Source organism: Rhipicephalus microplus, chromosome 6 (assembly GCF_043290135.1).
Source record: "Rhipicephalus microplus isolate Deutch F79 chromosome 6, USDA_Rmic, whole genome shotgun sequence".
Classification (NCBI taxonomy): Eukaryota; Metazoa; Arthropoda; class Arachnida; order Ixodida; family Ixodidae; genus Rhipicephalus; species Rhipicephalus microplus.
The window spans coordinates 125,106,796-125,134,640 of NC_134705.1; the positions used below are offsets into that span (position 1 = coordinate 125,106,796).

Below are 27,845 nucleotides of genomic sequence, written 5' to 3' on the forward strand. Positions count from 1 at the left end.
CACGTTGACTCCTTTTGTGCATATATGATAGATATATACCCCTGATTGTAATCTCTATCGGCGATAATGCAGACAATTCTCTAATGGAAAGTTGCATCTTCAAGACAACGAGGTCTGGCTGGCTACAGCCGTCGGCATCTGATTGTATCTGCAGCAGCCCTTCCTATGAATGAATTCGTGCCTTGCTTCGTAAAGACATTGAAATTGACTTGAGCTACATAATGAGAAACCCGTCGACTGATTCGACGAAGAATCTGGGCTGCTTTTCGAAACGAGGCGGATGCTAGTCTCTCCGTAACGGACTTCAGCAGCCGCAGACACCTGGAACTGCTTGTCAGAGCTACGCGCTACTGGCTAACGGCTCGGTCCACGTACCTACTAGAGTCAGACTGAGACAACTGCCGCCCGTGTCACAAGCAGTGTGACCTGCACACTGATAGTCTCAATGGCCAGTGTCTCACGTTCTCTTTTACTTCGTCTCGCACGGCAGGTGTAACGAGGGAGACTTCTTGTATGATATGTGCTTGAACCAACTAATAGTTGAGTGTGTTGTTACCACTGAGAATGTGACTATGTTTGATTTGCATGCGGAGTAACACATGGACTGTTCCGCTTTCGAAATAATGGCTGATATACTGCTTTTGTTACGTTTCCCATCAGCTCCTGTTTCGGGTGTCTTGTAGTTCATTTGTAGCTGGTCACGATGCCTTAGCTACTGTTTCGTGCTCAGCTCACTCGAGCTATCTCTACCGCTAAAACCTTCCAGTGCAGTTGTAAATTTTTCTGACCCCATATTTAGCATAGCGTTGACAAGGTTTCACTCGATGCTAAGCAGTGTTGTCGGGGCTGCTGATACAAAGCTCTACTGCCAGCCTTGGTCCCGCGTTCGGTGAAACACATTTGTAGTGCGAATTAAGTAGCGTTAATATTGCCCGTTCCATTTTGCGCTAACTACATCAACAGACTGCGTTTAATTCTACGATTTTAATCCTCCTGAACCTTGGTGCTAGCTGCGTACCATTATATCGAGTACAAAAGCCACTAAAATGCACTAAATATGGTCTATGCAATGTTATTTATCGTTAAAACATGCAGTTCACGTAAAAAAAATGAACTACACGCCTACGCGCCCTAGCTTCCCCGAACATAATGACATTGATACATGCATTGTGCGCAGATGCGACACGTGTGTATGCTCACATCTATAGTTTAAAAATACCCGTGGCATACTTGTTCATTTTCGCCGCTTTAGCTTCGTTGTTGACAACTTAACACAGCACCTTTGAGGCTGTCCTAAACAACACATTTGTGAAACAAGCTGGCGAACTCACTAGCGAGACGCCGCGCACTGCCCTTCGCAGAGTTTCGTCGTCTATAGCGAAATACCATGACGGTATAAAGTAGTTCGCTAGAAGGGGGAGGGGGCGCCTTAGTGAAGGGCTCGGAAAATGTCGACCATACGGTGGTGCGACCTACACTGATATTTCGGAGAACACGGGGCTCCGGAATTCGAATTCGTAGAATTGTAACCACCGTGACCGGGATCCAAATCACCAATTTCGGGTAAGCAGCCGAGTACCACAATCCCTCCGCCGGGTCCAAATGAGCTCTATTGGAGGAGTGTATAGGCGGTAGTCGTTCAAGATGGCAGGAGTCCCTGCAGGATGACGTGCGTCTGAGCTGACGAGTTCACCCTTTTGGCCACACAGCCCCGTGTACATGGACGCGACGGGGGCGAGCTGAGTTGAGTGGCGAGTTGAGCTTACCTCGACGCGCCCGAGTTTATATGAACTCGCACGGACAAGTTGAGGTGAGCGGTGATCGCAGCGACGCTTTGCGTCGAGGCGAGCCGAAAGCCCGTCTTCCGGTACCGGTTTCCGCTCCTCCAAGCCTGCGCTCTCGCCTTTCGCCGCTGTGGGCTGCGGTTGTTCACGCAGTTGTCGCTCCGCCACCGCATGGCTGTCTTGGTATTTTTTCTCAGTTTGCACCAGCTGTACTTTATGGTTGTGTTGCTGTCTTGGCTTACACTACACAACGCGATGGCAGCAGTGGTTCTGTGGCGGCCCAGCGCTCGCTGCAATCGCCCTCGTGGCCTTACGGATAAGCCATTGGACTCTTAGCGCTCGCTGCAGGCGTATCCGCAGCCTGACGCACCGTCCCCTGTTCACCCCTGGCTGGTCTCTCAAGGAATTCGCTGTACCGAATATAAATATTATTTTCTCGCGTAAAACAAAGATTCGTATTAAACTTACAGAAATAAATATTGTTTCTGCACTCTTTGAAATTATCCAAAGTGTATATTTTTTATATGGAGCGCCACACAGACCGATAAGTGCCTGAACATGAGCAATATTGCAAATTTTTCATGTGCCAGCGCTTCCAAACTACTGTCTTCGCGACTCGTGTTTTTTCCCCACTTACCGTCAACAATGCAAGCAAGATATGTAGCTGCGTTGTCTCTGGAAAAGTTGAAAAGCTGTAAAAATTTCTGACTTTGGTCAAGAACACTGCATTGCTTCCCCGCAAAGCACATTAACATACACTAGTGGTGAATGTGTTTTAACAAAGAAATGCGGTTCTTTTCCTACCGACTGGAATCGTTTTACCGTGCTGCGTATAATATTTCACTTTTTGAAGTTTCGTCGCAACCTAACTGCCACCATATTTAAGAAATTAAACTTTTTTTAGAAAATTGGTTACAAAAATGAATAGTATAGTAAAGTGACCAACCATTACTTTTTAGAGTGTAATCGTAGATGATCTAGCGTACTGTCTGGGATATTTGGCGTGGAACGACCCTCATCTCCTCCAAAACCCGAACACTAAACCCGAAAAAACGTTCGAAATGCCCAAGTCCATTCAGGGATTCATGAAACACAAATTAAAAAGAGCGAAACCAGCCCTGGACTACGCTTTTCCTTTGGGGAAAATTACATGTATTGGTAAAGGCACTTAATTTTTGTGATAAAGTCAATTTACACCACTTGCAAAAAAAAACCAAAACAAAACTTACAAAGAATAAAATACCCGAAAGTATTTGCCTTTTCATAGTCGAACTTGGCTGTGAAGAATGCAAAATAAATGCAAGCGGAGTTGGAATGCTCCGCATTAGTAGACAATTCTGTGAATTTACGCAAATGTATTCTGATGGTGAGGTGACCAGAAACTTTATTAAAGCGTTCATGTGCACGTATTTGAGATTTCTAGGCGCACAAGCCGATTTCCTGCTACGGGCAGAGCAAAATAGCCGGTGGTGAGAACGATAACCAACAAGCTCTCGTAGGACGTGCCAAGCAAGATTTAAACGTAAAAGTGATCTGAATTTACCGCATAACAGAACGATGTCCTCCGCGCGTACCGGCCGACAGAGAAAGAGCAACGTCGGAGTGATGGGGACAGGTGAAGCGGAGACCGCGACGGGCGGGAGAGGTCACGAGCCGTCAACTCAGCGCGACCGGTTATACATGCCTTTTCTGAGCGCGGCGAGTTCGGTGAACCTACCCCCTGTCTCCGGGTCGACGGGACTCGCCGCGACGACTCTCCGCCCCGACGCGTCCGCTTATACATGGGGAGGGCGAGTCCAGAAAACCTGTTTATTTCTAGACTCAACGCGCTCTCGTCGGGTCAATGTAAACGGGCCTACGTCGATGATCTTCGAGGCTTGAGTTGACAGCTGGACCTTCCATGGTTCGACCATTATTTCACTGATATGCGCTATAGATAGCTTTGACCATAAGTTGGATTGCATACCGTAGGGTGTTTGTGCGCAGTGCTGAGCGTCAGACGTCCACTAAAAAGCAAAGAGTCCGCCAGATTCCGCGAGATTCTAAAACATATCCGCGAAATTTCCCGCTGGGGCCTAATTTATTCAAAAAACACTCCGATTTCTTTTGGTAGATACCTTTATCATTCTTAAAAGCTTCCCAAAACTACGAGAGCTAAAATAATATATAAAATGGTCTTTCAAGCAGTCTAGCTAGAACACTTGAGTCTTCAGTGCTGCGGTGGTCATCATTGGTGAACCTTATCACAGATGAGGCTAAAAGTTATAAATGTTCACGCTGCTGAAAAAATTGGCCCCGTATCTGCATGTAATCTGCAAATGTCGTCGAAAGACGATAGCCTTGCGCGTGAAGAGAGTGAACAAAACATTTATTTGATGTTCTGCGCAAGAAAATCAGTGAATGGTATTCCGGAGGCGCTGCGTTATGTGCCTCGAGCGTGCAGCAAAGGCGAACGAGCGCATCAAGTCACGTCACACGTGGGACATGAGTGCTATCTGGCAGTTTATTTTGGAAAAAGCGCGTGGCCGTGCGTGCCCATCTCAGAGGTGATAAGGTGTAGAACGCGAGGCGACGGGTAGGTGCCACCACCTTCTCGTCTTAGCAAAGCGTTGGAAACACTCCCCGTTCCGTGCAAGCGTTGCTTGGTAAGCACAGCGGGATAAGCGCTACGGTCCTTAAAGTTACGTATGTATGCGTTTTCTAGTAAGAGCTGCACATGCAGAATATATGGGTGTTGTTATGGTACCCCAGACACGCGCAATAATTGCTTTTCAATTGACAATTGCGGAATGATGAACGCTCAACCTTGAGCAACGTTGGTGGTCGCTGTGAAACTCGATGCCGGTAATTGTGGGCAAACAGACAAGTATACAGACAGACAGACAGACAGACCAAAATATTTGCGTCGAAGGTCCCCCAGAAAGACTATCATCTTTAATAAAACTCACAGGTCAACGAAAAACACATCGAAGTCTTCGTCGCCGCTGTTGTCGTCTAACACCATCTCCACAGGACCGCTGGTACTTGTTGACGAACCAGGGTGACATGTTTGCACATACGTTGCAGATGTCCTGATTGCACTAACAACTGCCGCGGGAAGTTCGTAATCAAAACAACTTTTCTGATGTCGCTTCAGCCTCGCTCTTAGACGAGGACGGCATTTGTTGTTTCAGGCTTCAGCTTGTTCCTCAGCTTAAATTTTACTGTGTTAAGCTCACTAAATGCCCTCTCTACTTTGGCATTTGAATACGGCAGCACAAGCTCCAACATGGCAAATCCAGCCAGCTCAGCGAACGGGTTTTCGCCACAGGCGTCTTTATAGGAGTGAACTTCACACCAGAACGTTTGCGTGGACGATATTTGCTTCTAGTCCAGGTGGGTGATTTTGCCCCACTGGTTTGGAATTTTTTCGATCGTTTCAGGGGGCATTGCCATTGCTTCCAGCAGAGGAATCAATGGCTCCTTCACGACGCACAAAGCGTTTCCGACCGATAAAAGTGATGCTTTCTGGGGAGTGATGTTGTCGGGAAGTCGCTGTCTGATTTCATCTACCTTCGTGGTAATAAACCTTATGCAGCTTTCTCGCATCACAGCTTCATCTGCGACAGAGAACTCGTCGGTCTTCTTAGCTTTCATGTTGTCAACGTACGTCCAAAACAGGTAGCCCCGATATGGCTTAGGATTCAAGTGGTCCTCAAAACTGCACGTCGGAACGTCAATCTGCACTGTAGTAATTACGACTTTTGAACCAAGCTTGAAAGTAAGGTCATGAGGTCTTTCAGCAGCTTTGCTTGATCCGCATCTTTCGCCTCAAATGCTTTGTTAACCTTCTGAACATCTGTCAGAATTGGTCTCGAAAAAAGCAAGTACACCAGATTGATATGGTTTTCGTACATGCCATACAGCACATCTGCAGCATAGCACTTTTCAGTGCGCCTTGCAATCTCGAATTGCGCCATCAATTCGGTCCACTGGTCTATGATCCTCAATACGGCTATTTCGAGGGATAGCCATAGCGTCCTGCACGCTTGCACAATCTTCAGTGGTTCATCGCCGTCATTCACCGGACCGTAGAGCTTCTTGTACGCCATTTGCCGGGCAGGGGATCTTGCGAAGGAGTTGTACGTTTCGTTTATTAGGTATCCTAAGATTCTCGGCAATGCTTCCGCCGTAGCAGCTGACGTGGCTAGCTGCAAAGAGTGGGAGACGCAGCGTATCAGTCATGTAAAGTTGTCTGCGCCGTGTGGCGCAGGTGTCTCGCCCCAAGGCTGCATTTCGGGTGACGACCGCCGGGCGATAGATTGCGTTGTGGTAGCGTTGAGTACCACTGTTGGTAGAGTGGTAGCGCCGGTGGTGACCCCTGACTGAAGGCAGGCCTTGTTGGCGGGCAAGAGTTGAGCGAGCCTCTTCTGCGCGTGGTGGTTGCCGCGAACGGTTGTCTCTCGCGGTGGGTCTGCCGTGGACGGCACCGCGGGCCGCCTGCGGTAGGCCCACGTGGTAAGTCAAGCGTTGGCGACGCCGCCTTGGGTGTCTTAGCGTCTTTTTCGTGTTGTGTCTTTGTCGTGTTATTGTGTAACGATGTCCTAGCATAGCACATAACGAGTTATGTATCGATTTGCGGACGATATCGTGGTCTAAATTAGTCAAATAAACTTATGTGTATTGTTTTGGTTTGTACCGACCGTGTCTGCTGTGTCCGTTCACTCCAAGAAAGAGCGTGGCGTTGTGCGCGCTCGCTCGTCGAGATTCCACACAGACCCCATACGAGGTGTGAAGCCCCAGCTTTACACTTCCGATGAACGCCGTTTTTTATCTCCGTCATGAAGCTAGCTTTCTCAGTCCCTACGCCTCTCATCCTTTCCAGTTTAAGACAGTACTTCATCAGAGTGGATTTCACGTCCGCCACAATTCCATCTGCCGTGCACACTTCCAAGGTGCACAAGTTAAGGAATGAAGTCATGATCCTTGACTTGGTGACACTGTGATAGATAGAAATGGCAAGACATTTTGTGACACTGATGTTGGTAGACTAATCCATAATCAAGGGGCAATAGCTGTCCCCAATGTCCTTTGAAGGATCCGCCACAAAGTGTGGGCCAAGAACGTTCTTAATCACGGAAGCGCACTTGAAGCGGTGCATTTGATGCGCTCTTGCAGCTTCGCTGTCAGGAAACGACTTCTATAGAGATGGCACAAGGGATCGGCAGTCATAATTGAAGAATGTTCGGCGATAAATAGAGCAGTTCTGGCCTCTGCGGCATTCCCTGGTTGGACTTGCCTTTTTGTAGTGAAGCCCAGTGCTTCTGGATCGAAGAACTGCCAGCCAGTTCCCGATGCTTCTTGGGTTTGCATGAACTTTCAGGTCCAAATATCTGCTGCCTAGTTGACAGCAGCAGTACTTGCACGCCGCAACTTGCTTTCCAGCAAGAGATGCTTTGCACTCCAGGCATTTTCAGAGTAAGGGATCCTTTAACCACTCCGTCCTGAACTTCTGTGAATATACCACTTTCGGCATAACTCTAAAGGAAAGGGAGTCAGGTTACAAGGAGAATAAACAGAACCGTTTTTTTGACACAAAGCAGTCGGACGTCTTTCTGTGTTCTCTGCAACTTCGACCACAAAAAAAAAAAAAAAAAACTAGGTGGCTACTTCGCCAATCGCCTCGCTTTCCACCGAGACTACAAGCGCCGCCTGCCGCTGGCGGTGCAAACAGCGAGCCTGCTCCCTGCACTCACTGTTTGCACGGCAAGCAGCAGGAGGCGCGCAGAGTCCACAGATTGGTGCGTCGCAGCTCGTCCGTTATTTATCACTTAGAAAGCGATCGCCGCTTTACAACCTCACAGATTTGTTTGTCTGAGATAGGCGGAGCAAGTGAACAGCAGCCTCCGATGCTAAACAATTTCCGCATTTTTAGAGAACACGGAAATGGTTTCTTGCAGGGTGATTTTGAATCGGTCCACTGCGTGAGGTATCCGCCAGAAACCCGCTATGTGCAAAAATGGCCCGTACGTACGCGCATATGGGCGCACGCATTTATATACTAATAGCGCACGAATGAACGAGCTTTTAAAGTATATGTGGGGGTTGGGGTTTCACGTCCATATAATGAAATGAACAGATTTTATTTCTGGAGAGAATACAGAAAAACGAAGCGAAGCTAAAGGCCATTCGGCCTGACGTGGCTTCGCTACGCGAAAAAAGTTCAGCAAACAGTGCTATATTGAATAATAATTATCACAATACAAGGAGCAGCATAATAACAGAAACACAGGAATAGCATAACAGCAAAAATAGGTGACATATAAGTACAAAAACTAGGCTCCATAGACACACAGAATCAGACATCGAGGCAGTTTTCATTACATATAAAAAAAACACATACATACAGATATATTCATATAATACACTCACACATTAATACATACATCTGCCCATATGTACGTACATGCTACTGTATATACACGCGTTTTGTACCTAAAGGTGAGAGTATATGTGGAACCTAGCCAGAAGTTTATTGGAAACATGATGTTTACTATACTCAATTAATGAGGAGATGTTTTATGTGTTATTTGAATTGTGTTATTGAGAGGTTGAAATTTAATTGTTCACCTAAATGATTTAAAAGGTGTGGGGCGCGGTATGCAATTAGGGCTCTACCATATCCAGTCCTAGTAGCAGGAACGCGAAATTGTTGCCTACGGAGCGAGTATTTGAGTGCGCCTTCCGGTGCCGTAATAGTGTGGAGTTTATTTTTATAAATGTAAAGTAATAGTTTATATTCATACACCTGTCTTGCTTTGAGTATACCATGTTTTATAAATAATGGACCGCTAGGAATCTCTCTTGGGTTGCCATAATAATCATTGAATAGGCGGAGAACTTTTTTCTGTAAGATTTCAAGTTTATTTAAATTTTTCTCACTTGTAGTGCCCCATACTAGCATACTATAATTTAAACGCGAATAAAAAAGAGCGTAGTATATCTTTTTTTAGCCAAATTGGTATAAGTGGATTTATTTTAAATATACACCTAACAGTCTTATTTAGTTCGGATGCGAGACTATCAATATCAGTATTCCAAGACAAATTTTCTTGGAACCACATTCCGAGGAATTTTCGCGATTTAACCTGCTCCAGCCTTTGCTTTTTTGAAAAAGATCTTAATGTCGTCCTCGTAGGGCTTGTTAATAGGCTGGAATACTATGTACTTACTTTTAGATATATTAAGCATGAGCTTATTTTGATGAAGCCATTTTTCTAATTTGAGTAAGTAATCATTTACTTCAGTTTCAAGGTGCATGAGTATTCTACCTGTAAAAAATATGTTGGTGTCGTCAGCGCAAATAATTAATTTTGGGAATCTTGAAATGTCACACCGATCATTATTATATGTTATAAATAGTAACGGTCCAAGGATGGAACCCTGCGGTACACCATTTTCAACAGTTTTCTTTGGGGAAACAAGGTTACCCACCTTAACATATTGTTTTCTTTCAGTAAGATAACTTTGTATTAATTTAGCTGCCACGCCGCTTACACCATAATCATTCAACTTAGATATCATAATATCATGATTCACTGTGTCAAAGGCCTTCTTCAAGTCAATAGAAAGACCTGTGGTGTAGGTTCCGTTTTCCATGTTTTTTAATATCTCCTCTTTTGTATCTAATAGTGCCGACTCCGTAGACTTACCCTTTTGAAACCCATACTGTGCTTTATTGATTATCAGGCGCTTAGTGAAAAGGCATTCCAGTCTGGAGTGTATTATTCCTTTGGAATAATACACTCCACTTTGGAGAGAACTGGTAGAATCGATATCGGGCGATAATTCGATAATACATTTTCGGCACCCCCTTTATGAATAGGACAAACGCGGGCCATTTTTAGTTCTGAAGGAAAAATGCCGGTTTCTAACATAGTGTTCATGATGTATGAAAGAGGGTGTGAAATTAGTGACGCTACATATTTTATCGGGCTGGCTGCCATTTCATCAACACCTGCAGCAACATTGTCACGTATTTTACAGATTAATTTTTCAACTTGACAAGGGGTAACCGGAGTAAGGAAGAGTGAGTGTGATAGACGCTTTCTATCTGCTACAGGCTGATCTGTTACCCCACAAGATGAGTCTTTGTAGTCGCCAGCATTAACAGATTACTCATTCATGGCTGATAGTGCTTCGACATCTGCCTTATCGTCTGCAAAATCAGTGATATTAACATAACCTTTTTGTTACGTTCAGTTATTTACCTCATTCCACATTTTCCTGGGATTATCGTAGATTTTTTCAAATGTGTATTGATAATATGATATCCTGGCTCGTTTGATGTCAGCATTTAGCTTATTGCGGAACTTTTTGTAGCCTTCAAGAAATGATAAATCGCGAGATTTCACAAACGTGTGATACATTTTGTTTTTTTTTCTTGTATTCGGTCACACAGTGCGTTGTTAATCCACGGCTTGCGTATCTTCTTCCTCGAAGGCTTTTTCGTTAAAGGAAAGGCCCGGTCATATATGCTCTTAAGTTGCTCAAGAAAAAGATTGAAAGCCCGGTTTGTATCTCTTTCTGTGCACACTATATTCCAGTTCGTCGAAGCAACTTCAGCTCAGAATCGGTTTAGTGCGCTATTATTATATGGCTGAACGCACCCCTCCACTCCCTCAAACACACAACTGTGCAACTGATGTGGGGTCGGGAACGTGGCGCGATAGCCTCTAGAGCGTGCTAAACAAAAAGGGACATAAACAAAATTGCCTCCACCTCCTTCAAAGGAATTGTGAGGAAATGCGATTCCATTGCGTGGCGCTCCATAACGGCATTTCATCAGTGAAAACACAGTGTTAGAAGAATGTTTTCTTTTTTGTTTGTTTTTTACACCATGCAGCCAATAGTGCCGTTCGCCGCACGTGGCGTTTTTTATCGTGAGAAACACGCTATTAAATACGAAGCATTTCTCAGCTAGAGAGAGAGAGAGAGAGAGAGAAAGAACTTTATTGGGTTGAAAAAAAAGAAGGTAAATAACTTTATTGAGTTGAAAAAAAAAATGAAGGGAAGGGCCCCATGTTCAAGGCTCCACCGGCTTGCGCCGCCTGCCGGACGTGGTCCAGGAGTGCTATTTGCACCTCCGGGTCCGAGCTAGCGAGGAGTGCCTCCCATTGCTCCAAAGAGTTTTCCATTCTATACATACGCTGTAAGCAATCGAGTTCATTTGGCCGTTTAGCACAACTCCACGAGATATGGTAAAGGGTCGGTGGCGAGTCGCGAGTTTCGGCGACTTGGAGCGTATCTATCTATCTATCTATCTATCTATCTATCTATCTATCTATCTATCTATCTATCTATCTATCTATCTATCTATCTATCTATCTATCTATCTATCTATTGAGCCGCCTACTACTTTCAGCTTTCCTGGCCGTTTCGGTAATGCTAGGCATAACATGACTGTATGAAGAACATATATGACTAGTCATAACATGAAAATTTTGACACGTATGTGAAGAATGTCATGATATACATTTCGTGGTCCTGTCGCTCTTCCGTTGGTTTTGTTCACATGGTAAGTTGCAAAACTGGTGTGGTATAACATGATTTCATGTCGAACACAAGTGACAGACCCTAACATGAAATTCATGACATGCATGTCGTGTAACAACATTATTACGTGCCACGCTCATGATGCGCGGGCGGCCGTTTCGCTAGCGTCAGATATTTAAGGCAAGGTTTATGTACAGCATACAATAGAGGCGTTACATATTCGGCATTGGGACCGACAGCTTTTACGAATCGCCCGCCGACGAGGTTACGAAGGGCGCCACGAAGCTCGCCGCTTACAAGGACACCGGCCGCGCCGACAGCGAGATGGCTCGAAGCACGGATGAAGGATTGCGCAGATCCCACGCACAGTGGAGAATCGACGATATGCGAAGCACGAATGAGAAATGTTGATATGTCACTTTAAATTCAGCACAATGTTACGAGGTGGAGGTAAATGATGCCGTACATGTCTTCCGTGTCATGATTATCATGCTTGGATGTATCGTTTACCTTCGTCATCCATTCATATCACGCGATACCAAATTTAGTATATGTGTAGCTAGCAAAACAGCCGCAAAAACGCTATGAGCGTGGTATGTTGTCATGTTCTTACATGACGCGCGTGCCAGGATTATCATGTTTGCACCAGTCACATATTTCGTCATCCACTGACGTCACGTAACACCAAATTTGGTACGTTTGGAGCTAGCAAAATGGCCGCGAGCGCATCATGAAGGGCCCAATATATACTTCAATGTAGCGTTGACGCGCGCGTACGCTGGGCACGACGACGCTACGTTAGCAAAACGCGAGCACTGTATGTCTGACGCCAGGCGCTACCAGCGTCCGTCGATGCGGCCCCACGGCAACCGCCACGAAATGCGACATGCTGCATTTCGCGCCAATGCGTTATCCAGAGAACATCGCGTCTCCCTCTTGTCGTGAAAGAGGGACGCCGGACGCGCTGAAACGCGCATGCGTCAAAGCAGCGTGGCGCGCACTTACGAGGACATGGCAGGACTGGCGCCTGGCGTGGCAACGCCAGCGTGATGCGACGAAATGAACGCCGGCGAGCACGCGCACCGCTTCACGTCGAAATGTACTGGCGCCTTGACTGTGGCATGTAGTTAAGTTCTCACATGACGCGCATATCATGATTAGCATGTTTGCACCAGACCCATACCTTCGTCATCCATTGGCGTCACGTAATACCAAGTTTGTTACATGTGAAGCTAGCAAAAGGCCGTGAGCGCATCATGAGCATAGCATGTAGTCAAGTTGTTACATGACGCGCAATTTATGTTTATCATGTTTTTACCAGTAGCAAACCTTCGTCATCCATTCACGTCCCGTAATACCAAATATGGTATAAGTGTAGCTAGCGAAAAGGGCCACCAGCGGATCATGAGCGTGACATGTCATGTTATTACATGACAATCATATCCCGATTATCATGTTTGCACCAGTCACATACCTTCCTCATTCATTCACGTACTGTAATACAAAATTTGGCATATGTGACGCTAGCAAAACGGCCGTGAGGGCATCATGAGCGTGACATGTAGTCATGTAGTTACATGACACGCATGTCATAATTTTCAGGTTAGGGTCTGTCGCTTGTGTTCGCCATTCAATCATGCGATACCATACCAGTTTTGCAACATGCAATGTGAACGCAACCACCCCAAGAGCTGCTGGACAATGAAATATAAATCATGACTTTTATGACATCAGTGCCATGATTTTCATGTTATGGCTAGCGAAATATGCTCTTTATACAGTCATGTTATGTCATACCAAGTTTGGTATCAATACCATTATCGAAACGGCCAGGAGAGCTAAAAATCGTAAGTGGCTAGATAGATAGATAGATAGATAGATAGATAGATAGATAGATAGATAGATAGATAGATAGATAGATAGATAGATAGATAGATAGATAGATAGATAGATACGCTCAAAGTCGCCGAAGTTCGCTAAGAAATGCTTCGCATTTATTAAAACCAATGGCGCTGTCGGGTCGGCGTTTCGCGGCCCGCGTCTCGAGCCAATGCCTCCTAGAAAAATAATGCCTGGAACGTGAGTCGCGGACGTGCCCCCTACCCTCGGATATTACCTTCCCCCTCCGGTACGGAGACGAACGCCTTTTGCGGCCACCCCTCGCAAACACAGGAATGCTTTCCCAGTTACCTCCGAGCAGCTCTGATGTCACGTGGCAGAGCGGTGAGGTAATGTCACGTGACTGAGCGGTACGTAGGCCAGCGTTTCCACGCGGCTGACGGTCGCAACACGTGGTAGGAGGCATGGCCTCCGAGATTTTGTCCTGGCAGGAAGCTCCCAATTGGAAAGAGAGCGATGTTCCAGGCATAGTTTTTCTAGAAGGCATTGCTCGAGTACACATTTCCGGATGTGCTTGAGATGCTCTCAGCCTGCGATGGTTAAGAGTGAGGCGCGAGCGGACTGGAAAGTGCGGCAAAGAGAAGATATAGAGCGAACAGCGAGAGAAAGAGCGGTGAGACACTGCACCTACCTTCTCCTACGCTCTCTCGCACAACATGCTCCGGTTGCTAGGATCTAGGATAAGCGCGTGCCCACAGCCGTTGCTATGGTTTAGGGAAGTGAAAGCAGAAAGATAACTGCCGGGGCGTAGACACCACCGTGGAAAACGCCGGATGCTTGACATAGCCAGACTAAGAAATGTATTCGAATAAAAAAAAACGGCCCCACGCTTAATTTGAGTTGGGCCGTAAACAATCGCAAATAATTCCCACGAAACCCGACAAAATAAAACGATGCGCGTGTACCGAGCAATACAACACAAACATCATTTAAGGGCCCCACCGCGGGACTCTGTTGGCTAAAGTACTCGGCTGCTGACCCGCAGGTTGCGGAATGGAATCCCGGCTGTGGCGGCTGCATTTTCGATAGAGGCGAAATTGGTGTAGGCCCGTGGGACCAAATTTGGGCACACGTTAAAGAACCGCAGGGGGTCGAAATTTCCGAATTTTCGGAGCCTTTCACTACGGCATCTCTAATAATTACATGGTGGTTATGGGACGTCACATCCCACATATCAATGAAAACATCAATAAATATGTTCTGACACGAGCGAAATTTATTTAAGAAGGCCACTGAATGATGATGGACTTCTCTTTAAACTCAATTCATTTCAACTTGGTCGGCTAGCAGTTTTGTTTCACTTCATTTTGAAATACTCAGTAATTGCCTTCGTGGCATTTATCCGAGGTACACTTTAACTGATTCATAGTATGAATGTATTAGTCCATGGTAGTGAGCAGTCACACGACAGGTGGTAACTGTATAAGTGAGGTCTTGAAGAACACTTCGTTGTAATACGAGGTAAAAAGTGCTTGAACTGAAAACCAGTTCTTTTTAGGGAATGTACGGCGCACAGCGAACCGCGACTGCTTGCCGTCCCCTGTATTGCAGGTGATAACCGCCTATTGGTCGACCACTTTCTTCTGCTCATTTGTAAATTAATCATTTTCTCCCACTGCTGTATATGAATGATAAGTGATCCCTATGTGTATCACTGCTATGAACAACTGTTAGTTTGGCTGATTCCGAAGCGTCACCATTTAACGAGGGGAAAGAACTGGCAGATCCGACGTATCTTAGGAAGCGCTGTTATGCGAAATATGCGTTCGTAGGGGTGGTGATATGTCGTAATTTTTTATGACGCGAAACGTTCCTAATTGACGCTGAATATATGTGCAAATGTCTTACACACTGACATATGCTAAACAGACAATTGTTTACTGTTTAGCAACGATGCCAACAGCAACATTGGTATTAGGAACATCAGGAGAGGTGAAGTGATATGTCGTGCTTGTGCCAGAGAGAATGGTGGCTCTGGACATTGCTAGATAAGTGGGCTTGAGTTGATGGCGCTTCACTACAATTGTCTTTAACCTGGTGTGACGGCTGTATCATAGAAGTACGTATGTTCTGTTTATAAATTAGATATGCGGCATTTCATCACAACTGATATTTTAGGAAAATTATGGTCTGCTCGAAAAGCAGTTCCGAGACATGGTGTGGCTCGTGGCTCAATTCCTGCTTGGACCATGCTTATTCTATGCGTTCTTTGGTCAATGCTGCCAATGTCAGCTTTTCGGGGTTAAGCTTCTTAAGGCCACCCTAGTTGGCATCTATCATGCCCCACAAAACCCCCACCAAAACCGAACACCAGCCTGACAAGAAAAATTGCACCAACTACCGCTAAAAGAAACTATGTGGACATGCGAAGCAGTGAGTTCCAACGCTTACACTTGCTGGAATGTTGACGCTGGCACTCATCACGTCGTAGCGCTGGAAAAAAAACTGGGGAGGTGCAAAGCACGCAATGATTGACCGGTGTTCCGTACTAGAACAAGCTAATTACTGCTTATAGGCGATCAGAGCCAGGGAATGCCGATTAGGCAGAGAGACCAGCAGTTCGCTTGTAGTTAATTATTGCGAGCACAGCAAATGTTTCTTGTTCAACAACGCACACAAGAGACCAATGTCCAGTGCCTATAGACGCCTTCAAGATTTGAAGCTTGGCCCCGCCGTGGTGGTCTAGTGGCTAAGGTACTCGGCTGCTGGCCCGAAGGTCGCGGGCTCGATTCCCGGCTGCGGCGGCTGCATTTCCGATGGAGGCGGAAATGTTGTAGGCCCGTGTGCTCAGATTTGGGTGCACGTTAAAGAACCCCAGGTGGTATAAATTTCAGGAGCCCTCCACTACGGCATCTCTCATAATCAAATGGTGGTTTTGGGACGTTAAACCCCACAAATCAATCAAGATTTGAAGCTGGTGGTGCGATAGATTGTAAGAGATGATAGGTGTAGTGCTTTGCCGCTCCTTTTGTCGCCGTTCACTCTCTCTCTTCCCTGCGTCCCACTCTTGTGTTTACTGGCTGGGCGCTTCTCAAGAACATCCGGAATTGTGTGCTTGAGACGCCGCTGTGAAACGCCAACGCCGAGCCGAGAAAGCTTGCGCCCCACTCTCCCGTCCACTCCTCACTCTCAACCGTTCGCTGGCTGGACGCCTCTCAAGGCGATGGCAGATGTCTGTGAAGGCGAACATTTGACGGCAACGGTATCCTCTCTCGGCGCAAGAAATGCATTCGTATTTCCTCACGATTCCCTTCTGGGAAGTGGGGACGTTTTTTTACAATACTAGTAAAAAATCGTTCTTGAGCATTTCTTGCGGTTCGGACTCGTACAACTGCTGCCGCAGAGCCAGCAAAGGAAACGTGGCACGTCGTTCTTGGAAACGAGACGTAGCCATAAAAGCTGGCTTTGCAAAACGTGCCACTGTAGCGCATGCATCGTAGATGAAGTAATGGTACACCTCGGATGACGCATGTGCTGCCGACAGCAGGAAGGTCCATCTCGAGTGGACGAAACATTTATATCGTAATAAAGAAATCAATTTATATCCAGATAACAATCTTACTACTTAGGCATGCGTATTCTGCACAACACCTAACGACGACTTTATCGCTTCCAACCGAAGTGCATGCGCATATGTGCGTATCAATTCGAAGAACAGAGTGCGTCCTGTGCGTTTCGTCAGACGCCTGTATACCTTAAAAACGTAATTATTTGCAGCGTCACAGAAACGTGGCGCAAACACACACACAAAGTATCGGCTCTCCACGTCACTATTTTCATTATCACTATAACCTTCGCTATCTCAGCTTTGTTAAGCTAAGCTGCGCCTTCAGGAAGGCCTTATAAAACGGGCCCACCATTCCATAACTTCCGCGGTAGACGGCTTTCAGTTCATCGCTTTCAGCAAGATCGTTTCCCTCCGTGGAGAACCACAGCGTTCGTTCGCCATGTTCAAGTTCGCCATACATTTGCTGCTCTGCGCGGCAGTCCTGACTGCGCAAACACCAGACCTCTTCAAGAACTGCGTGCCGGCCTCGGGCAGCGTAAAAGCGCCGCAAATATGCGTGCTTATACCACATGGTGAATTACTCAGATATGTTACCTACTACTGGTTGCTAGCCGAGTCCGTGCTGCAGAAACCCTCCAACCAGCTGGAGCCAAAGTACGTCAACGCTGTCTACAACTTGACACGTGTCGCAGTCAAGGTGAGCGTACGGTTTCTGTTTTTACACTTTCCGGTCCCGAGAGCTAGGTTCTAAGCAGCTTCTTAGAATGGCTGCGTGGCGTACACAATGTCGTAACTACGCCGCTAAGCCGTTGTGCTGCTGTGTGTGGCGGTGTGAATTGGCCTTCCTGCCAAGGCATTACCGTTTTACTGTAGCCGACGAAGCCTGTTTTCAGTTGCTCGAACGTGGTGTGCCAAAAGATATTTTTAAGAACAAGTTCCTTGAACTAACGCGTACAGAGTGTGTTTATTGTCCTCTTGCAAACCCAATAATCAAAAAAAACTTTAGCTGAATATGTAAATGAAGAATGTCCTTACATTAACACTGTTAGAGATTTTATACCCCAAAGCCAACATATCGCCACGTTTCTTTCCTGACGTTTTATTATCGCCGCGTAACACTATGTTCAGCACAAACTACGTCTGCGGTGTTCGAAAAGCCTCGAGACTGTAGTAACTCGTTTTGTTAGGATTATTCCCCCTACGTGAACATGACATTATTCCGTAACTTCCCTGGCTGCTAGGGATAGCGCTTGCAGCTACGAAGGTTAAGAAACCCAAAGTGAGGTCTTCGGGCACTTTCATTATCTTCTTCAACGTGCAGCTTAGTTTAGGTGCGGATTTTTTAGGTGTGCGCCAGTAAGGCAACGTGGCCGCTAAGGCTTGAATTTGATCCCTCGAACTTAGGCTCAGTAATCGTACACTATAGTCATGCACCCCGCCACCATAGTTGGTTGATTCACTAGCTATTGGGACTTCTAATATTTCGGTTTCTGTCTGTACAAAAATTATGCATTCTAAGCTACTTACTGCCCATTGAACGGGTTCCTGAAAAAGCGTCCCCGGAATAAATGTCCTCATTCGCCTTGTCGGAAAAAATTGTCCCCACAAGACACACAGTCGAACAATGCACCTTCCGGTCGCCGATTGTTCATTTCTCAAAGAATAAAAATTGATCTGCACGAAGATTGCAGTTTACTGAAAGGATATTGACGAAGCACCATAATGACATACCAACTGTTCCAACTTATCTGCTAAGCGTAATCTAAGATGCAATATCACGCACAATTCTTATTTCGACAAATGCAATCTATGGACGGAATCCCGTCTGGTCGGCGACATAGTGAAAAATAACAAAACGCCGACCAAGGTGAAATACACAAAACTTAAAAACACGTTTCGGCTCCCCACACGGGAGCCTTTCTCACAGTTACCGCGAATTGCGTAGTGCGCTCTTCTCATGCACGTTTCATCACGTGTTGCAGACATCGCGCGTACACAGGGGGGAGTGTCCCAATATTTCTGTTCAACGTATGCGCAGTAGTTTTAATAGCCAGAGTTTCCATGTACACTCATGGTAACAACTTTCTTTCCGTGGCAATGATGAAGGCTTCATTCCAGTCGATAGCATGCCCAGTAAATGCCACATGTTCTGCGAGGGCATTAGAATGTAATCTATAGCGATGACCGCACCCGAAAAAGACATAACGAGGGTAGCAGCTCAGCAATCGCGAGTTTCATCCACAGGCAGTATTTCGTCGCATTATCACTCTGCAGTTAAGTGTACGCTTTCAGACACTCAATAGATGCTTGCTCTGTGGCTCCCCAAACGGTACTTCTTTGCAGAATGGGGATAATGATTTGTAATTGTCATTTGTAAATACACAAAGGTATTGTCTTCGGCATGCGCTGGTGTTGTGCTAAACGTAATAGATGCAGAGGTGTTTGAATTAGTGTCGAATAAAGATTTCATAGAAAGTATCAAAGATCTGTTTATTGGTTTCTCGGTTAATTTTCACCTGTGGACTTAATTTTTTGGACAGCCGTGTCTGAGAGGCCTTTTATTCAGGGGATGTATATTCCGGGGACGTTTTTCCTACACCCCCGTGGAACTGGTCTAAAGTATGCCTTGCTTAATTCAAGTGGCTAACCTCTAGAACTAATCAAGTTCCTCGAATTGCAACTTTTTTTCGTTTACCCTGCTATAGTCTCCCGAATATTAAGCGTGTTTTCAATACATGCTTCTTGCCTCCGCATGCTGGCGCATTGAAACGGAATGTTTTTCTTAAACTCCTCCCAGTTATTCTCTTTGCTTCCTGCTCTCATCGCCACGACCATTCTGATCACTCTCCCATTTTAGGTTATTACGTCTCGTCGCTGTGTTCCATCTCATCTCTTTGTAACCTCTGTCGCACGAAGCATAGGCTCGCGTAGTAAGTGGGCTTTCCAGAGTTCCGAATCAAAGGAAGGCCTTCACCTATTTGCATGATAATACTAAGCTGATACTTGACGTGTTGTTGGACGAGTAGGATAACATCAATGGGATACACACTAGTGCAAACGTAGAAAAAGACACTCGCAAACAGAAATGAGGAGCAGAAAAAATCCACCCTTTCTGCTCCCCCCCCCCCCCCCCCCCTATTTTTGTCGCATCTCCGCATTTCTCGGAATTTCTCCGCATCTCTCGGAACCAAATCGGCCTTGTAGTGTGCAGTACTCACTGAAGTATGCTGCCTTCGGGCACCCAGTATAACGTACAAAACTAATTTACGATAACTTTAGGTATTGCTAATTTTTCTTCTAATGTCAACGAGCAGCTTTTGTGTATGTCCTCAGGTGGGAAGAATTACACCGACTCACTATGCCTGAACGAACGCCTGGGCCAACGCTCCATTCTCGGTGTTCCTTATCTACAAGACCGATGATCACAGCACAAAATGTTCTGCTGCGTGGACATATATCAAACATTATTACGTATACACCCCTTCTTGACATTATTCCGCGCGTGAATGTCTGGTATCGTGGTAGCTACAATGCACTTTTACCCTGCCTTCGTCCTAGCATAATTTTTCAAACTTCACTATCTTCCTACTGATCTCACGCAGTTTTTCTTTGTTTTTCTTTCGCAAAGGATCGAGATGTGAAAGAAAAAGCCACTTTTCGCTTGGAGTTTACAACTAGCCGGAGTAACTGCCTTCATCCACGTCAATACAGCGCTGTCACTTGCCTGCCAATTGACGACAAGGTAAAGTACTTCTGGCAGCACCAAGTTCGTATTACAACAATCTTTGAAGACGCCCAGTAGAAACTTTCCCATGACATTTCATTTAACGACGATGAAATTTACAGCTACATGAAAATTATCACTCGGAAAACAGTGCATTTTAGAAACTGCATGTCACATGGCAGTATCTAGAGTTGAGTTGGCATAGTCGCCATTATGAAGACGCTGAACTACCAGCCAAAATGCCAGGCCATCAGACCTCTAAATTCAGTTTTCCGCGAAAGCATTTTGGCTTTTCGTGAATGATGCAGCATTTATCAGTGCAACAGAATACTGCCTTGACAACCGCACATGCTACTGATCCACGGAGTGACATGAACGAGCAGCAGTGGCAAGCCACTGAGTAATAGCTAAGTGCTCCGGAGCGCCCAGTGAACAAGTGGAGACATCTGCTCACGTGCGGCGCCCTCTCGCTCATTTCGTCTCCTCGTTAAAGCCTTGCAGTAGGCGAGTGGGTGAGCGTTTTTTAAGCTAAGCCAACGTTGAGCTAGGCATCGGCTCGATTGAGTGTATAGCTTCAACCGTGTTCTACTGGCGGCGCATCAATGCACTGCGGTGAGGCAAGCGAAACATCACTCTGCTACTATCATTCTGGCATGAGCTTCACTGGCCCGCCGAACCACTTAGTTATCACTCGCTCATATTGAAGGTGTGTGCGGCATCTTCGGCATGAAGTTTGCAGGCGGATATGAACGCCTTAAAAGCCTCGATCAATGCCTCCTGCATAGCATGTCTGTGCGATCTACGTTATCTTATCTGTGTACATTGACGAGAATTTCCATCGCCAAGAACGGCTTGACCAAGGAGGTAACGTTAAAACTTGTATCGATGCCGCAATTTGCCCCAGCACAAAATGCTCAGAATTGTTGTCTTGGACGTGGTCGTTTAGTTTCGTCGTGAAGGCCCCCGCCAGCTGGGGGGCCGGTTCTTGAGTATCTTCATCGGCTGCGCGAAAAGGATACGGGAATCTCGCTGAGTCACTTATGCACCCACCTAAGACCACACAAAGGCCAAAGCAAACTACTTTATTTTCAGCGTGGTGATCCAGCCAGGGTTTCTGCCTCCGAAGTGGTTTAATGCATCACGTCCATGATCTGATGCATCAGAGTTGGTTTTGCAGTGCCTTCTAGATACGGCCACGTTTGACCAAGCGGTCACAGTGTTATGTGGTCGGGTGAAGGTATTTTCGATGACGGTAAAATGACATGTGAAATTGTACAGGAACTTGAGACAATTAACGAAGTTGGCATCACGTGGGGCGCTGGACAATTTTCATGTTTGATGGCGCATCTCGGGCATTCCACCTAAAGAGACTCAAAGCAACGCTAGGATGTGTTCTTTATTTTGACGGTGATCACGTCTTGCGCTGTTTTGTAGATCCTAAAAGGCCAGCTATCAACTCCTCACTTGTTGGTTCGTAGGTTGGAACTAAACATGTACAATCAAGCAGTATTCACTCGAGTGGCATCTATCACACGTATCGTGCGATCCTCTTTGTCATGGCTCGGTGCGCTTTTGGGCGATCAGCTTGGACAACGTTTGTAAGCTCGGATAGTGGCGGTAATACAATATCACTCCTCCGCAGCGCCTCAGGCAATCACGGTGGCCCACCGCATACACACCTTAATATATGCGACCAAATATACTTTTAGAATCTAGAAGAGATACTAAACACTCAATACTAAATACTAATTACATATTTACTCAAAATATGGCGACTCGGATTCCATCGGACACAAAGCGCGTTAGCTTAAATCGTGACCTACAGCCTGTCCAGTTAAAATTGGTTATTCGCACAACGGTTTTAACCCTTGGCCATACTAGAGTCGGCGCGCATGCTTGTTATAGCGTATTGTGTCGGGACTGTGCTAATGTTGGCGACTTCCTGGGTGTTTTGATGAATTTGTGCAGGTTCTTACGGTTCTGTACCCACATTTTGTCGCTCGCACAGATTTTTATGCAACATCCACACTTGTCACCTGTACCTTCCCTGGCAGTACAAACATAATTGTATAAGGCCCTTTCATTTCTTTAACATTAGAAAAAGATGGCAATAGGCACCGAGGCCTGACAGATGCTCCTGCTCCGTTCACGAATTCTGCTGCAACAAATAGATTATTTGCACAATCAAGGCATCTGGTTGATTACATTCTTACAATATAACAGCAAATGACACGAAGCAATAACATATATGTAATGCCGGAAAATCTTAATTTGAGAAAGTTGGAGGAATTAGGACTTATCTATATTCAGCTTTGTTTTCAATAACACTTATTTGAACAAGCGCTTAGTAAGTCTAATGAAATAGGTAAATTTTGGACGATTAAGCAATGCCGGGCATTGATAACTGATGTGCTGTCTGCCACTTGCGCTTGTAGTTCATGTGTGATGGGCAGTTTATTGATTTCATGTGTTTCAATAACTTTGTGTGATAACACTTATAGGCCTACAGTAGATTATATCGCAGAAACAAAGGTTTTGACCTCCAATGTTGACGCTTTACGGGGTAATTCCTGAAACATTTGAGCACCTGTTTTTGTAAGATAAGTTTTCTATAAATATGGGTATAGGTAGTGTCCAATACTGGTATACAGCACGAAAGCTTAGAACTAAATAACGAATACTACGTCAACCTTTTCAACCACATGTCCTTTATCCTAAAAAAAACATAATTTTGTTTAGGTTAGCCGTATGGTTAGTAACATGAGTATTTTGACAGATCCTTTTTAAACCATGCACCAATACATTTGTGTTCGCACTTGTTCTAGTTCAGCCCCCAAAACTTCAATGTAGTTTTATGATTACGTGGTTTATTATTTGGTGCAATTATCAGATACTTATCATTGATCACATTAAACTGCAACTTAATTATATGTCACCAAGTTACTTGTTGATCTAAATTTGTGTTAACAATACTTACCAACACGCTGAATAAATTCTCGGCGAAGAACAAATTTGTACCGTCGGCATACATTAGTATTTATAGTTGTTGGCAAAATGAAGGAGAGCGAGATTTCAACAGCGAAACCAATATAGATTCATGAGGAACACTGTTTACAATTTTTCATTGTTGTTAATTTATTATTGATTGCAACATCTTCATACCCATTTTAGTGCAACAGCGTGAATACCAAAATCACGCAGCTTATCTGAAATTACACCATGATTCGCCAATCAAGAACTTTCCTGAAATCGATGAATAGGCCTATAGTATACAACCTTTGTTCGAAATTCATAGCTTTCAGTAGCACTTTCTCACGTGATCTTCCATTTCAAAACCCGTGCCGTGCCTCGCACAAAGTGTTGTACTTTGTCTTGAAGCATTCAATACGCATGTTCATCATTGTTTTATAACCCTTAAACAATCCAGGCAACACAGCGATTGGCCGATAATTGTTGGTACTTTGACATTTCTCCTTCAGAAATGGGGCTTACTCGAGCTATTAGGACATTAGGAAATATATTGCAATCAAACATTGCGTTCACGTGGGCAATGAAACAGATATTATGTCTGCAATGTGTTTGACCGAAAGTGAAATTATATTGTCCTTACCTGAAGCACGATTATTTTTGTTTCTCAATTATTTTCTTCAACTTCAAGCACTGTTGTAGGCAAAAAAAAAAGTTTAGAAGGTTCTTTCATTCCAGCTTCAGTGTTCTACAGGCCGACTATTAACACATATTCACCACTTCATAGAAACTGAGCATTGTGTGCTTCAGCAGCTTTTTCACTGCTCAGAGTGCCTTGAGCCGATGTTATCTGTCTAGTATTACTTCTTTTTTTGTTCAATCAGCTAATGTCATTTACAGCCTGGCAGACGTTTCTTGAGTTGCCTGGAAAACAAATCTTTGTAGTACTGTCATTCAGCACGTTTTGAATCGCTTATAAGCTTCTTACGACCACTTTCAAACTCGGATAGTTTAGCCAGATTTCGGCTTTTGACAAAAAAGTGGTATAATCTGTTTTTACTTTTATCCATTTGGTTCAATAGCGTAGCAGTAACCCATGGTTTTCTGTTTTTGTTGTGACGTTTCCTATTGTGCTTCAGAGAAAAATTCCGATGCTAACGGTGTTTGAGCTTGTTATAAAACAGAGCGCCTCCTTTATTAGGGTCTGTGCTATTCATCACAACTTCCCAGTTTACATTTTCGACAAAGAGCTAAATTATTGTTGCGAATGAACATAACGCACCGGTAAAAATAAGTGCATGTTTCATTGACTTCTGCTTTTATCGACGGCAAAAAACGGAAAACTGGCCAATGATCCCTCATATTCAGCCTTAACACGCCATATTTCATTTCAGCAGGACATATGCAATTCATGGTCATATGCTATTATAAATCGTACCCAGTAGTACAAAATCATATTTACCTGAAGCGCGCGGCCAGCCACTTCAGCCGAACTTTTCTGGTGAAATATGCCAAGACCGACGCCCTAATGATACCTCACATAGTGATGCCACATGGTTAGTCATTGTGGTGCGCTTCAAGCATGAAAGCCAGCTCATAGCTAATCCCCATCTGCAGCCACGAGGTCCGATTCTCTAGACAAGTGTTTGTACCCATGCGTGCACGATTTTATGGCATACCGAGTGGTACTAAATGGTCAAGCCTTTCAATATGCCTATTTCTATTTCGGTAACCTGGTATATCTTGAATTCCTAATGTGAGAAATATTGCACGAGACTAGTCCTAACCACATCATTGGAAAATTAAAGTGTGCACAGGCTACCGTTCGCCGAGCACAAGTGTAACCAATTTAGAAGCTTTTTCATTCTGCTCTTCTAATTTCGGGTACATTGGAAATGGCATAGAAGGTGGTTCTCACCCGTTTTTATTCACCATTGTTTCCAGTGTGTATAAACTTGTTATTTACCATTCCAGGTGAACGGTTTATGCCAGGCAGCACTTCACTACCGTAACGGCATGTTTGCCATCGAGCAATCCTGGTGCAAGCGCATGGGTTAAATACGTAAGAATTTCATAAAGCAGCCTGCACTTTGCCGAATGTACGCTTCATTTCATATTGCTCTTGATGGTATTTGTCTGGTTGGTCGCACTTTGAAAAAGCCCCCACAAAGCCCAAGTCTGTCTTACTCTCTGAAACAAAAGATCGAGTAAAAAGGTGTCCTTTTGTCCCGCAACAATTATCCGGCATGCTTGCGCTTGTTTTCTTGAAAACGCTGCACTGTCCGCTTTCCTGATGCCACACTGATGCCATCTTTGACTAGTCGTTTCGGAGTGCTCTCGGGAGAGTGCAATGGCCCTTTCAGCCCTAGAATTTTTATTTTGGTCAGACCCATCCTTAGTACGTATTTCACTAATATTTAGGGTCTCGGAAGGCCACACACGAAAAATTTAGTCCGTAGTGTAAGTATTTATGGCTTTGCAGTCATGCCATCACATTATATCATGAGAATCATCGAATGACAAAAATTAGATATGTATATCTGCTATGCCCTGAAGTGCACAAAATCTGAACAAACGTAGTACTTGAAAGTGTTGAAGCTTTTACAACAACTTCAGGACTTCAACCCGAAAGTGGCGCCTTCCCACATCTGCTTGCCGGCGTCATCGTCACCGACGACGTCGGTCCCAATTCTTCTTTGTGGCTCCACAACAATCAAACAACGAATGTGACAATAGCAGCGGCGATAGTTGGCGAACTTTCTCCAAGCATGAACGGGTTAGATCACGCTTTTAAGGCTCTCAAACTTTTGTACGGTGTCCTGAATTATGCACACCAGGGCCGAAAGGGCTAGAGCGCTTCGAAACGCCCGGTCAATCATGGCGTGATAACGCTCATGCCGTTCTTGACTTGATAGTGCCGGGTGCGCGGCGATATTGCATCGACACGAACGCAAAAGAGACGACGATTATTGTTGTGGGACAAGCACTCTCTTTTTACTTGATATTTTTTGTGTGAAGTTCAAGCAACTTGACGACATTTACGCTTAGATGTGGGTGTACGTTAAATATAACCAGGTGATAAACGCACCGGGTCAGCGTCCAACGTACTGCTGCTCATTGTAAATAACTGTTTCTTTTTGAGCCCGACAATCTTTTTTTCGTCCCCATATTTTTCTTTGGTGTTTCTCCCAGTGCCATTTTTACTCGTAAAAGCATCGCTCTGGTACCTCGTGTTGAGCGTTTTCAAGCCCCAATTTGGTTTGGTCATTTAACTTGTTGAATGAATTGCTCATCTTTACCGCAATGGAACATAACGTTTTATATGTCGCGTACCTGTTCCATTTCATTTTTGGGGCACCCCTGCCTCAATTTATGACACTCTGCCGCTGACCCAGATGTCGCTAGATCTGATCCCGGGTGCTGCGATCACACTAAGGTGTAGGTGAAATGATTCCGTCTCCTGTGAATTGCGCGCTAGGCGGTCGAGATTTCTGGAAATAAGCGCTGTCGTCCATCTTATAATAATATCGCAATATCTAAAAGTAAAGCACCAATGTTTACTGTGGTCGATTCACGTTCACTGCATTTTGTTGCACGATGTAATTGTGGAATCTGTCGTTTCAGGCTACCTGGCATGCGAAACCCGAATTCCTATCTGTGACCCCCTGAAGCGCGCTAGCGCCAGGCGAGAGAGACGCAGACATGGGAATGCAATAAAGTGTCCAACACGTACCCCTGGTTTTGACTTCCTTCATATATACATACCTCAGTGTGGGCTGTACGGCAGTATCAATATTGTGGACATTTCTGGAATATATAGCAAGATGTCAAGGCACAGAGGTGCGACTGCATGCCTGGTTGCAGACGTCTGCGCCTTATCGTATCTGAAAGCCCTCCGAATGAATTAATTCCTGGCTTGTATTGAGAAGGCGGCGAAATTAATTTCACCGTCGTACTTAACCCCCCGTCGTCTGGTTTCCCAAAAATCCTGGGCTTGTTGTTTCGCCGAGGTGGTTGCCAGTCTATCCCAGACCGGACTTCACCAGATACAGACACCTGAAGTTACTCGTCAGATCTACGCGCTTCTGGCGACCCACTCGTTTCACGTAACTACTTGAGTCCGACCAAGCAAACTGCCGCGCGTGTCGGAAGCAATGCGGCCAGCCCTCTGCGAGGATCGACGGCCAGTGTCTTATGTTCTCGCTGACTCGGTTTCACACGGCAGGTGCAGCGCTGGCTAGTCTCTGATGAAACGCGAGTGAATGAACTAATAGTTGAGTTAGTCATTGGCATACAGATTGCGGTTAAGTTTGCTTTGCATTCTCAGTAACACACGGTCTCCTGTGCCTCAGAAACAAAAGCCGTTTTACTACTTTTGTGATGTCTCGGATCACTTTCCGCTTCGGATGTGATGCGAGACAGCGTTGTT

At 45.2% G+C, this 27,845-nt stretch overlaps 1 protein-coding gene across 1 annotated transcript; it reads left to right on the forward strand.

Annotated features, from left to right (window-relative positions):
* The first annotated feature begins 17,057 nt into the window (after positions 1-17,057).
* Positions 17,058-27,148, forward strand: LOC119168010 (uncharacterized). Its single transcript, XM_037419461.2, has 4 exons — positions 17,058-17,422; positions 20,354-20,467; positions 25,391-25,478; positions 27,041-27,148. The coding sequence occupies exons 1-3, from the start codon at positions 17,165-17,167 to the stop codon at positions 25,472-25,474; spliced, it is 456 nt and encodes a 151-aa protein (XP_037275358.2). The 5' UTR covers positions 17,058-17,164; the 3' UTR covers positions 25,475-25,478; positions 27,041-27,148.
* The last annotated feature ends 697 nt before the right edge of the window (positions 27,149-27,845 follow it).